The following is a 13,003-nucleotide window of genomic DNA, read 5'->3' as shown; positions in this document are numbered from 1 at the left end:
AAGCTATTAGGACCAATTATAATGACAGATATGATGAGATCCGCCGCCACTGGGGAGGCAATGTCCTGGGTCTTAAGTCTGTGGCTCACATTGCTAAGCTGGAAAAGGCAAAGGCTAAAGAACTCACCACTAAAATGGGTTTAAAAATGTACAGTAAGTTTTCTGTACATAGATATAATTACAAAATTATCTTCCAAAAAAAAAAAAAAAGAAAGTCCTCACACAACTATGTAGCATGCTTAGCTCCACATGGTATTCATACAATAGGGTACCTAGCATACAGTGAGCTCCCCACAATGGAGGCATTATTCGTGGAAGCCATTAGCAGTCATTTGGTGAACCCGTGTGAAAGCAAACTAGGCTGAGGGTTCCTAAGTCCACAGAAGTACCTGTTAGTACTCCTCGCCCCAGCTTCAGCTGCCCTGTGGACAACTGTTCTCCTGCATTCATTCCATTTACACCCCAGGTCACCCTGAGAAAAGACTTCATTTGCAGATAGGCAGATGTGCAAGTGCTCTTTCGTATGAACATCCTTTACCAAGGTTCCTGAAACCCTGGCCAATGGCTCAGTCCCAGGAGAGTAAACTGGGAAACTCTGAGAATAAAGAAATCTTAATCCAGCTCTGGATCAACTTCAGCCAGGGTGTGGGACTCACCTGGCTCCTTGTATTTTTGTGAGATCATCGGGGGATTTTCCATCTCTTGGTAGGTGTGAGCCCAACTGTTCTCCACCCCCACCCCACCCCCAGCCTACCTGTTTCTGCTTGTTGAGCCCAGTCTACCTGAAAAGGTAAGTTTCCATAAGCTCCTTTATCCCAGATTGCTGGGAGGACTTGGAGTGAAGCCTGCTGTGGATGACCCAGGGACACATAAGCTCATGCCTACAGACCCCTATTCCAGAAGCACAGAGCTTAGTCTATGAAGCAGGGGTCACATAGGACATGCTTGTTTATAACTGGTCAGAGCCAATGTGGCTGGAGCTCTGCCACCTCATTTAAAGTCCCCAGGAATCCATAAAGTGGTGACGAATATTATTACCACTTTCCCTTGAACCATACAAGCCACCAATATGTCTAGTGAGTTGTTGAGTCACAGGACAAATGAACCCAGTCAGCAAGGCTTCCTCCATTCCTTTCCTTATTAACTAAGTGTGTTCTGGCAGAATGCTTTCCACGCAAGCATAAGGACCTACATTCAATCCCAAACACCGACATTGAAAATCCGAAGGTGACAGTATGCTTCTGTCATTTCATTTCAGTGTTGCGCTGAGGTACTGGAGACAGGAAAGCCCCCGAGGAAAGCCAGCAAGCCTTACCTAGTCAACCAAGCTGTATAAGCCGTGGAGGTCCAAGGCCTAAAGCAAAGAAGTGTGAGGCCCGAGCACATGTAGGGCAGACAGAAACAAACTCAAAGCCAGTGCCAGAGTTCCTGTAGCCCGAGATCTGAATGACTCAGCACCGTTAGAACGAGCTCCAGCTCCAAGCTCAGTGGCACAGGAGGGAGACACCATCTCTTCCCTAAGTCCTTCTCATCCTCTCTCCCTTTTTTCTTTTCTCCCTTCTTTTTTTAACTCCAATGAAACTTAACCTCAAGGACTACAGGTATTGGTCCTACAAAGGAAGACCCTAGATGGCTGGAGAAAGAGCCCAGTTGGTAAGCACACTTGCTATGCAAGCGTATGAACCCGAGTTAGGATGTTCAGCATCCACGTAAAAGTAAGGCATGACTGCACATGCTTAGTATTCCAGAGCTGGGTCCAAGACCAGCAAGCTTCCAGTTCAGTAAAAGACTCCATCAGTAAGACAAAGAGTGATAAAGGACACCAAAGTCCTCCTCTGGACTGTGTATGCAAGCACACAGGCACATACCCCAACACACTCCTCCTTGGCCAAGTCATTTTGAAGGCCACTTGTCCAGCTCAGGTTTGGAATAGAAGCTCAGTTCTGTCTGGTGGACAATTACAGCAGAGCTGGGTATCTCACCCCCGCATCCCACCACACCCCACCCCACCTGTGACAACCTAAGCCTGAGGCCAAATATGGTCTTATACGTTCTTTATCCCAGTACTTAAAGAGATTGAGGCAGGAGAGTCCTGAGTTCAAGGTAGCTAGCCTGAGCTACAAGAGGATTAAGAGTTTGAGATACCCCAGTCTCAAAAATAAATAAAATAAAATAAAATAAAATAAAATAAAATAAAATAAAATAAAATAAAATAAAATAAAAAAGCCGGGGCTGGTGGTGTACACCTTTGGTCCCAGCAGTTGGAAGATAGATGCAGAAGGAATTAAGAGTTTAAGGTCGCCGGGCGGTGGTGGCGCACACCTTTAATCCCAGCACTTGGGAGGCAGAGGCAGGTGGATTTCTGAGTTCGAGGCCAGCCTGGTCTACAGAGTGAGTTCTAGGACAGCCAGGGCTATACAGAGAAACCCTGTCTCGAAAAGAAAGAGAGAGAGAGAGAGAGAGAGAGAGAGAGAGAGAGAGAGAGAGAGTGTGTTTAAGGTCTTCCTTGGCTGAATAACAAATTTGAGACTAGACTAGGCTGCTTAAGACCCTGTCTCAATAACAAAGAGAAGCAACCTCGAACTGTCGCCAAAGAGAGAGTGATGGTCCCTAGGGGATGTCTCTGTAAATTTAGTCTGGGCTAAGCAGGTGATCAGGGCTCTGTAGAGGGACTTTATAGGAAATATTGGGCCAGAAAAGGCCATGTGTCTCCCACCGAGCTGCAGATGCTGATCCCTTAGGTCTCCACTTTTCATCCTTCTTCAGGGATCTTGGGAGCACCTTTGCTGCTGCTGCTGTGATAGTCAGCAGCAGGCTCACTGCTCAGCATCCCACTTGGACCAAACTGATAAAGACTTCTGGGATAAGAGGGAGACGAATCTGTGGGAAAGGGCAATACTACTTTGTCTCTCAACTTGCAAAGATGGTACGCACAGGCACCTTCAGAGAGACAGTAGCAGGGAGCGGAAAGCGGGCGGGATAGGCTACTTTGGTCTTATACTCAGCAAGGACTCCGGACAGCTGCCGCAGTGCACAGAGAGAGCAGGCGCTGTGCGTGCGCAGGGGCGGACGCCAAGTCGCTGCTTGCGCGCCCCCGCCTGGGGCTATAAAAGCCTTGCCACCTGCTGCCCTAGCTACGCAGCGCATCCGCTTGCCCGGAGGAACCAAGCTACAGTCTCTCGCGGCTACTGGCCTAGCTATGGACCCTGAGACCTGCCCCTGTCCTACTGGTGAGCCCCTTCCCCAGCCTGAGGCACTTTGCCCTTTACTGGCAAAGAACCCACTCCTCTGTCTTCACTCAAGGACATTTGGGGGAGGAGTCCTTTCCCCCCACCCCCATCTTTAACCCTGTGATGGTGATAACCTTCGTTTAGGTATGGGGACGCCGGGTTTCCCTAGTATAATCCTTCGTGTGCCCTCTTAGGTGGTTCCTGCACCTGCTCGGACAAATGCAAGTGCAAGGGCTGCAAATGCACGAACTGCAAGAAGAGTGAGTGCACCCCCTACCCCCACCCCGCCGTAATCTCCCGCCGCACCCACCCCACCCCCACCAGACACTATGAAGCAAAGCTTCCTGCAGCAGACCTTCAGATACCTTCAGATATTGCAACCGATATTAATACAGCGCGGGGGGGGGATGTTTTGATGATTTTCCAGAGCTATCAAAAGGTAGCCGATTTGAGAGCTGAGCCCCCATTCTTTTTCCAGGGCCTGGGGATCCCCAAGGAAGAATGGGCGGGTCAGATTTAGAGGTGAAGTGGCTTGGCCCTTCTCAGGCCTTGTGGGTCTCCTTAGTTTGCTCTTTCCAGATCTCAGCAATGTAATATGCTTGGGGTGAGGTATGGAGGTGGGACCAATGCTCCCTTCTTGTGTGGCTATGCATAGATCCCACGGATTTGCTGGTCTCAACATTATCCCCGCCCCTCCCCTGCTGTAAGTCCCCTCTCAGTACCTTTCACATTGGCTTGCCTTCTTCTTGAGACCTAACTCTCCCTCTGGCCCAGGCCTGAGCCCAGTATTCCCAGGGGATTGCCTAGTACCCACCCAAGAAGCTGTGGGCTAGTTATAGGGTGACCCTCTACAGAGGCCCCGGCAGCCACTGCAGTACCATAGATGCTGAGTCAGACCTGCTGTGGCAGTATGAGGGGAGAGCCACCTGTCCTGGAAAAAGCCTGATGACTCTCCAGCCTCCAATATTGCTTTCCCCTCCCCTTTGATGGAGACAGATGCCGGCATCAGACTGGGCACATACACACACACATACACTCATTTTATCTGCAGGCTGCTGCTCCTGCTGCCCTGCCGGATGTGAGAAGTGTGCCAAGGACTGTGTGTGCAAAGGTGAAGAGGGGGCCAAGGCAGAGGCGGAGAAATGCAGCTGCTGTCAGTGAGGACTCCAGTCCCTCCCACACAGCCTATGTAAATAGTGCTGGGTGTCCCTGGTGGGGCATGGTTGTTGTCCCCCTTCCTGGCTGCCTGCTCGGGGTGTGAATAAATCCCATGCACAGCCTGAACCCAAGACTGGTCTCTTTTTCAAGTGGGAAGGATGTGGGGGGTTGGGATGGGGTGGGGCACTCCATGGAATTTATCCGGCTAAAAGCAGAAAGAAGGCTGAGATTTAGGCTTCCACTTGTTTGGGACCAGGACAGAGCCCTGGAGACAACAGAGACCTGCGTGTGCCCATACATATGTGCATGCACATCCACACACACAGATACCATCATGTGACACTCCATTCTCCTTTGAAGTCTGCCTAAGCTCAGAGGGAGAAGACGGCAGGCCAGGCCCATAGAGGTTTATCTGTCCAACCTAGAAACCTCACTTTATTGTCTGTATAGAGGGGCTACGGGGAATTAAAATCAGACTCTGGCACCAAACACTTGTGGTCTCTGGAATGTTCTAGTTGTTCCCACAAAACTGCCAGCTTTCACATATCGAAGGAGCATCCAGGACGCCCCTCCCCCCACCCCCCACCCCCAACCGGGCTTTATCCTGGCACAGCTGTGTCTCCAAGGTCACCACCTCCAGCAGCCAGCTCGTCTCCCTGAGACACAGATTGCTGGGCCCTTTTCAAACTCCATTTGGTTTGGCAATTTGTCTACAACACCCCACCCCCACTTCCCAAGGAAAAGAACGGTAATAAGAACCTGCACCCTTAGTCAAGATGGTCTGTCCTTCATAAAGAGAATTCTCAGCCCCGTGGGAACTGCCAGATTCAGGAGAAATAGACTGTGGGATGGCTGGAGCTGCCCTGTAAGGGGATACGGGGTTGTAAACACATCAGCGTTCCTCCATTCTGCACATTTCATTCAAAAGCTCACCACAACCACTGTTTCTTACTCTAATAGGCTGAGTTTTAAGAACAAGGAGGCTAGCTTTGAAAAGGAGCTGTGAGAGGCTCTCTCCAGCCGGAAGCCTTCTCGTTCCAAAGCACTGGGAAGTAAGAATAGTGGCTCAAGGCACAGAACACAGACCCTTGGGCTGATGAGCTGGCTCAGTGGGTGAAGACACTTGTTACCTTGAGTTCAATCCCCAGAACCCACACAGAAGAAGAAGTTGTACTCTAACACAATCACCGAGGCACATGCACAAACACACACACGTACATACATATACATACATGCATAAATATACACATATATGCATATATGCATAAATACAACACACACATGCATATACATACACGAATAAACACACAAACACATAAATACACAACATACCTACATACATACACATACACTCATAAAACACACACAAATGCACTTATACATAAATACACACACTCACACAGACACATACAAATAAAAATAAATTCAAGCCAGGCAATGGTGGCACACGTCTTTAATCCCAGCACTTGGGAGGCAGAGGCAGGCGGATTTCTGAATTCAAGGCCAGCCTGATCTAAAGAGTGAGTTCCAGGACAGTCAGGATTATACAGAGAAACCCTGTCTCGAAAAAACCAAAAAAAAAAAAAAAAAGAAGAAGTTCAAGGCTAGCCTGGACTATGCAGGATTGTGTCTCAAATACTAAATCGTGTGTGTGTGTGTGTGTGTGTGTGTACATGTGCATGCCTGTGTTTAGGGGTGTGGGTTTCAGTGTGTGCATATGCATGTAGAAGCCAGATATGTCATCCTTAGGTGCCATCCACCTTGGGTTTTTGAGATAGGGCCTCTCACTGGAACTTGAGGCTTTCCAGTTCAGGCAGGCAGTCTGGCCAGCCAGCTCCAGGGATCTGCCCCTCTGTCTCCTCAGAGCTGGGATTACAAGCACACAGCACCACACCAGCTTTCTATGTGAGCGCTGGGGATCAGCAGATCGATGCTGACCTTGTGATTGACCCTGAGTCTTATCACTTTAGAGAACTATGTGAATGCCACACCCATTTTACAGTGGGCAGCGGAACCCAGGGTATGTGTGTGGGAGTCACACACTACAATGTATCGGAACTGGGATGAGAATCAAGCCTGAAGTCCAGGGCCCCGTGCTTACCTCTGCATTGTTTTCCCGCTTCTGGCTTGTCTTGTGTTACAAACAAAACAAACAAACAAACAAACCCCAGAAGCACTTATAACTTCATGTCCCACAAAGGTGACTGTTACAAAGCAAACTTGCACAGTGCTACAGGATTGTGATTTTTGGTATTCGGAAGACTGACACAGGAGAAGTTTGAGGCCAATCTGGATTACATGGCAAATGCATGTCTCAATTACACTAAAATGGGGGCCTGGAGAGATGGCTCAGCAGTTAAGAGCTCAGGCTGCCCTGGCAGAGGACCCCAGTTTGAATCTTAGCTCACAACTGTCTCTAACTCCAATCTCAGGGAATCCAATGCCAATTCTAGCATCCTTTGTCACCAGATAGACACATGGTACACAGACTTCATGCAGACCAAACACGTAAAATAAATAATTTTTTAATTAAAAATCGTACAAAGATAAATAGAAAAGTGTTGACCTTGATGTAGAGAAACTGTGATCCTTGGGAATAGAAACTTAGTCGGCGGCTGTGGGAAACAGTCCAGCCGTTCCTCAAAATGTAAAAATAGAATTATATGATCCAGAAATTCCACTTCTGGGTAAACACTCAAAGGAATTAAAAATAGGATCTCTTCCTTCCCTCTTCTTTTCCTCTTCCAACTACCTCTTTTCTCCTCCCATCTTCCTCTCTCTCTCTTCTCTCCTTCTCTATCTCTGTCTCTCTCCGTCTCTCTGTCTCTGGTCTCTGTCTCTGTCTGTCTCTCTCTCTCTCTGTCTGTCTGTCTGTCTGTCTCCCTCTCTCTGTCTACCCCCCCCCTTTCGGACACAGAGTTTCTCTATGTAGCACTGGCTGTCCTGGAACCTGTTCTGTAGACCAGGCTGTACTGGAACTCAGAGTTCCACCTGCCTCTGCCTCCGAGTGCTGGGGTTAGAAGCATACCACCATCAGGTTCCTTTTACTCTCTTCCTATCCCTTGTCCTCACCTCCCACCCACCTCTGCACCTCTAGCTATAGTTGCAATCCTCCAGCCTCAACCTCTGAATTACTTTCCCCATCCCTGTGCAAAAACAATTTAAAGAAGGCTGACTTTGTTGGCTCACAGCGAGGGCACAGTCTATCAGGGCAAGGTGACCATGGCAACAGAGGGAGGCGGCTGGTCTCTTACCACAGTCAGAAAGCAGAGAGAGATGAATGCTAATGCTCAGTCCGCCGTCTCCTGTGTGTTCAGTCCTGGACCCCAGCCCATGGGATGAGCTGCCACAGCTGGCAGGGTCTCCCCATCTCTGTTAATCTGAAAACTCCCTCACGTCCCCAGAAGTTTGTCTCCTAGGTGTTTCTAGATCTTGCCAAATTGACAATCAAGATTAAACATAAGTTAATAATGAACCATAAGTTTGACTTATAAGTTGAAAAAGTAAATTGCAGATTGGTATACGTAAAACAAATTATGTAAAGAGGTAAATTATGAGCTCCATATTGACATATACATGAATAAAGATATGTGTGCCTGGGAAGAAAATGGACTTTCTCTGAGAATCAAGAGGCTCAGGAGCCGGGCAGTGGTGGCGCACACCTTTAATCCCAGCACTTGGGAGGCAGAGGCAGGCGGATTTCTGAGTTCGAGGCCAGCCTGGTCTACAGAGTGAGTTCCAGGACAGCCAGAGCTATACAGAGAAACCCTGTCTCAAAAAAAAAAAAAAAAAAGAGGCTCAGGCATTTCATTTGTTTGACTAGTTTGGGCCATACTTTGTAGCTCAGGTTGCCCTCAAATGCTCAATCCTCCTGCCTCAGCCTTCTGTATGCTGGAATTACATGTATCGCCATGCCACACTTGTTTAATTTTTAAATATGCAAGTGATCACTAAACCCAAATACGATCAAGGCACGGTGGCCTGTGCCTGCAGTCTCAGCTCTCAGAGGCAGAGGCTGTCCGAGGCCAGCTTGGTATACATAGTGAGCCAAGGGGTAGCCAAGGTACATAGTGAATCCTTGTCTTTGAAAAAGAAAATCTGAATAGGAGATCTATTCCTGTTGGGAAATAAAAATCCTAATGGAAACTACAGAGTTACTGATTGGATGTTAGGGTCCATTTAACTCCTCACAGGGCTTGGGACACAACTCAGTACCAGAGTGGGTACTAACATTCACAGGGAAATGGATTTGATTCCCCAGAACTACAAAAAGGGGGGAAGCATATGCTAGCTAGTTTTTTTAATTTTTATTTTTTAAATATGATTTATTTATTTTTTTCAAATTGTAATTTATACTCATTCACACAGGGGTTATAAACACAGAAAGGCAGGATGTGGGGAAGGGGATGACACTGGAGCGTGGGTGTTCAGGTGGAGTACAGTTATCTTTCAGAACAGGGTATCGGCTGGGTAAGGGTTCAGGGGACAGGTCGCTACGGCTCTGCCTATGATTCGCTAGTGCTTGGTAATATCTGCCAAGGCTACCTATTTACAAGGTCTATGACTACTCAGGCTGGTAAATTGTCACAAAAGCTGCCTGTTTATAATAGCTTATAGCCATCTGTTTCAGTGTTTATCCACAGAGACCCAAGACTTGGTGTTAGTATACATGTATGACAGGTCTATTGCTGATTTTAGGCCTATGGCTGATTTTAGGCCTTCAGTGTATAATCAGGGCTGCCCCTGACATCTCCTCCCTTCCCTAAGTATAGGAGGGCTGTGACAAATCTAATCTTGCGAAGGTGGGGATAGAGGCCTGACCTCCAGTAATTGAAAGGGACTTGTAGTGGCTCCGGTCCCCCTGTCATCCAGTGAGGCATGAGGGCCATACCCGTCCCGATGTCTTTTTCCTGGAGAGGGGATACTTTTGACATCAACCCCTATGCAGTCAGGCTTGTCCCTCAGGGGACCCAGAGAGATATTTTTAACTTTTATTGGTATTCCTTTGCAGTGCTTAGCCTCGCAGCCTAAGCAAGAATTCAGGTCGCCTGTCAGAGGGGGTTCTGGGTGGCCCCTCTCAGCTTGGTCTATGGGGGAAAGTCCCCTCTTTTAGGTTGGGTGGAGATGGGTTTTGGGAACATCCTGGATAAAATAACAACCTCATCTTGAGTCTCATGGTCCCCCATAGCTAACTTATGATACTGTATCTGAATAAGTTTTGCTACCAAATTATTTATCTGTTGTTTCACAGAGTTAGTCAGCCTATTTGAGGCCCAGGGACCAGAAGAAATAAGCAAAAAGAACCCAAATAATGGTCCCAAGATGAGAGGAGGTAGGGTTGACAACCATGGAGAGGCTGAAAACCAATTCTTATACCAGCACTCATCTTTCTCTTTCTCTCTCTGACTTTTCTCAGGGCCTTCTCTGACCTTTTTCATGCTCTCTTTAACCATCCCTGTCTATGTAAAGGCAATATATTCTTCTATAAGGGCTGTACACAGTCAAGAGCTGTACACAGCCTTTTCTATTATAATAGAGTAAATCAAGTCCAATAAGGATCTTTGTGATTTTAGGAGGTCTCTTCAGATGGGGAAACGAGGGATTTCTTCAGATTAGTGATGTCAATCTCTAGCTGTTTGATGTTCTTGTTAATGGCCCTTCAAAGGTCTGAGTAGTATAAATTCGGAGGCCAGCATCTGGATTAGAACTTCTAACAGCAGACATCATGGGTGATTCATTTTTACCTGGAAAGGAAAAAGAAGGGAAATCTCAGGGAAATTTCTCTTCCCTGGATGTAAATTGTTACTCATTTTATTTTTGGTTGGGCCTGGCTTTGTGGAGGTATCTATTTATTTCATTAATCTTTTTGGTAGCCGATTAGCTATACTTTCTGTGGTATCAAACAGGCATATCAATCCTCAGCCCCATAAGGGAACTGGATCTGGGCCATTCCCTTTAAGGATAAGAGGGTCTTTCCCCATATCTGTGGCATAGTTTTTACTGGCCTCGGTGATGCCAGAGGTAGTCAGCAGCAGATTTGCCATGAGGTTTCAGTTTTAGAGAGTTAAAAGTGAACAAGGCATGATGGAGAGTATTTCAGGGGGACTCCTTCTGAGGGGGTACCATTCCCCCTCTTTTGTTTTTAAAGCCAAATTTTCAGAGTTCTTGTAGAATCAGGGCAGAAGCACCAACAGTCGCTCCTTCCACACTAAGAGAGTCATGCGGACATTATTTAAAGAAATATAAACCTATATTAATAATCTCTTTTATTAAAGGACTGTTATAGCACAGCCGACAACTAATCAGACCATATAATATATCGATTAATAATAGCTTCTTCTACTTTTTGTGAGATTACTTCTCTTTTGTCAATTAATTGTTGAGAGAAATTAGGATTTACATCTCTCTTGAGAATATTAAACAGAGACTTAAATTCTTTTGTGGAGAGCTTAAAATAAGATCTTAGCCAGTTAGCATCTCCTAGAGACTTTTGAAAATAATATGAATTAAGTAAGCTCTCTCTCTTTTCTTTTCAGACCCTTTATCTTTTTTTTTTAAATGGGTATTCTACATATTTACCTTTCAATGTTATCTCCTCTCTCATTCTCCCCCAAAGTCCCTTATCCCATACCCCCTCCTCCTTTTTTTATGAGGGTGTGCTCCAAACAGCCTCCCAGTCCCATCTCCCTGCTCTCAAATTCCCCAACACTAGGGAATCCAAACTTTCGGGGACCATGGCCCTCCACTTCCACTGATATCTGACAAGGCCACCCTCAATTGCCTACACTGGTGGAGACATGAGTCCCTCCCTTGGTGCTCTCAGGCTGGAGGTTTAGACTTGGGAGCTCTGGTTGAAACTTTTGATACTCCTTCTAGAAAGGACCAAAGCACCCACACTTTGGTCTTCCTTCTTCTTCTTGAGTTTCATGTGGTCTATGCGTTGTGTCTTAGGTATTGTGAGCTTTTCAGCTAATATCCACTTATCAGTGAGTGCATACCATGTATGTTCTTTTGAGATTGGGTCACCTCACTCAGGATGATATTTTCCAGCTCTATCCATTTGCCTAAGAATTTCATGAACTCATTGTTTTTAATAGCTGAGTAGTACTCCATTGTATAAATGTACCACATTTTCTGCATCCATTCTTCTGTTGAAGGACATCTGAGTTCTTTCCAACTTCTGGCTATTATAAATAAGGCTGCTATAAACATAGTGGAGCATATGTCTCTGTTGCATGTTGAAACATCTTCTGGGTATATTCCCAGTAGTAGTATAGCTGGGTCCTCAGGTAACACTATGTTCAATTTTCTGAGATACTGTCAGACTCCTTTCCATAGTGGTTACAACTCCCACCAACAGTGGAGGAGTGTTCCTCTTTCTCCACATCCTCGACAACATCTGCTGTCGCCTGTGTTTTTGATCTTAGCCATTCTGACTGGTGTGAGGTGGAATCTCAGGGTTGTTTTCATTTCCATTTCCCTGATGACTAGGGATGCTGAACACTTCTTTAGGTGCTTCTCAACCATTCGAGCTTCCTCAGTTGAGAATTCTCTGTTCAGCTCTGTGCTCCATTTTTTAATAGGGTTCTTTGATTGTCTAGAGTCTAATTTCTTCAGTTCTTTGTATACCTTGGGTATTAGCCCTTTATCAGATGTAGGGTTGGTAAAGATCTTTTCCCAGTCTGTTGGTTGCCGCTTTGTCCTATTGACTGTGTCCTTTGCTTTACAGAAGCTTTGCAGTTTTATGAGGTCCTATTTGTCAATTCTTGGTCTTAGAGCACAAGCCATTGGTGTTCTGTTCAGGAACTTTTCTCCTGTGCCCATGTGTTCGAGGCTTTTCCCCAATTTCTCTTCTATTAGTTTCAGTGTAGCTGGTTTTATGTGGAGGTCCTTGATCCACTTGGAATTGAGTTTTGTACAAGGAGATAAGTATGGATCAATTTGCTAGCTAGTTTTATGTCAGCCTGATACAGTTAAGATGCTTCCAGATCTTCTGTAACCACTCAAGCCTGTAAGATATTTTCTTAACTAGTGATTAATGGGAGAGGACCCCACCCATCATGAGGGATGCCATCCCTAGCCAGGTGGTCCTGGATTCTATAACACTGGATCTCAACCCTCCTGATACTGTGACCCTTTGATACAATTCCTCACATTGTGGTGACCCTCCCCCAATCATATGCTACTTCATAACTGTGATTTCACTACTGTTATGAATCATAATGAGTGTGTTTTCTGATGTGTTTAGGGGTCTTGACCTACCACCTGAGACTCAACTGCTATAGATGGTCTGGAACTCATTTGTGATCCAAACTGGCCTTGAACTTGAGATGCTTCTGTCTCAACCTCTTCAGCGCTAAGATTATAAGCATATTTAACCATGCATTGCTCCATCTTAGGTTTTATTGATTCAGTGATTGATTGGTGTGTGTGTGTGTCTGTCTGTCTGTCTGAACATGAACAAGTACATGTATATGTATGTGTGTGTGTTTGTGTGTGTATTTATATATATGGATGAATTGATATCTTTGCATGTGTGTGTATTTCATGCATGTGCATGTGTGACTCTGTGTGCATGTGTCTGTATATTTGTATGCATATGTTTGTGTATGTAT

At 46.1% G+C, this 13,003-nt stretch overlaps 1 protein-coding gene across 1 annotated transcript; it reads left to right on the top strand.

The window, feature by feature from the left end:
• Positions 1–3,005: 3,005 nt before the first annotated feature.
• Positions 3,006–4,514, top strand: Mt3 (metallothionein 3). Its single transcript, XM_028770459.1, has 3 exons — positions 3,006–3,230; positions 3,425–3,490; positions 4,282–4,514. The coding sequence occupies exons 1-3, from the start codon at positions 3,200–3,202 to the stop codon at positions 4,389–4,391; spliced, it is 207 nt and encodes a 68-aa protein (XP_028626292.1). The 5' UTR covers positions 3,006–3,199; the 3' UTR covers positions 4,392–4,514.
• Positions 4,515–13,003: the final 8,489 nt, after the last annotated feature.

This window comes from Grammomys surdaster, unplaced genomic scaffold (assembly GCF_004785775.1).
Source record: "Grammomys surdaster isolate TR1022 unplaced genomic scaffold, NIH_TR_1.0 201, whole genome shotgun sequence".
NCBI classification, from domain to species: domain Eukaryota; kingdom Metazoa; phylum Chordata; class Mammalia; order Rodentia; family Muridae; genus Grammomys; species Grammomys surdaster.
Note: the sequence above shows the minus strand (reverse complement) of the source record. Positions and strands in the feature narration are given on the sequence as shown.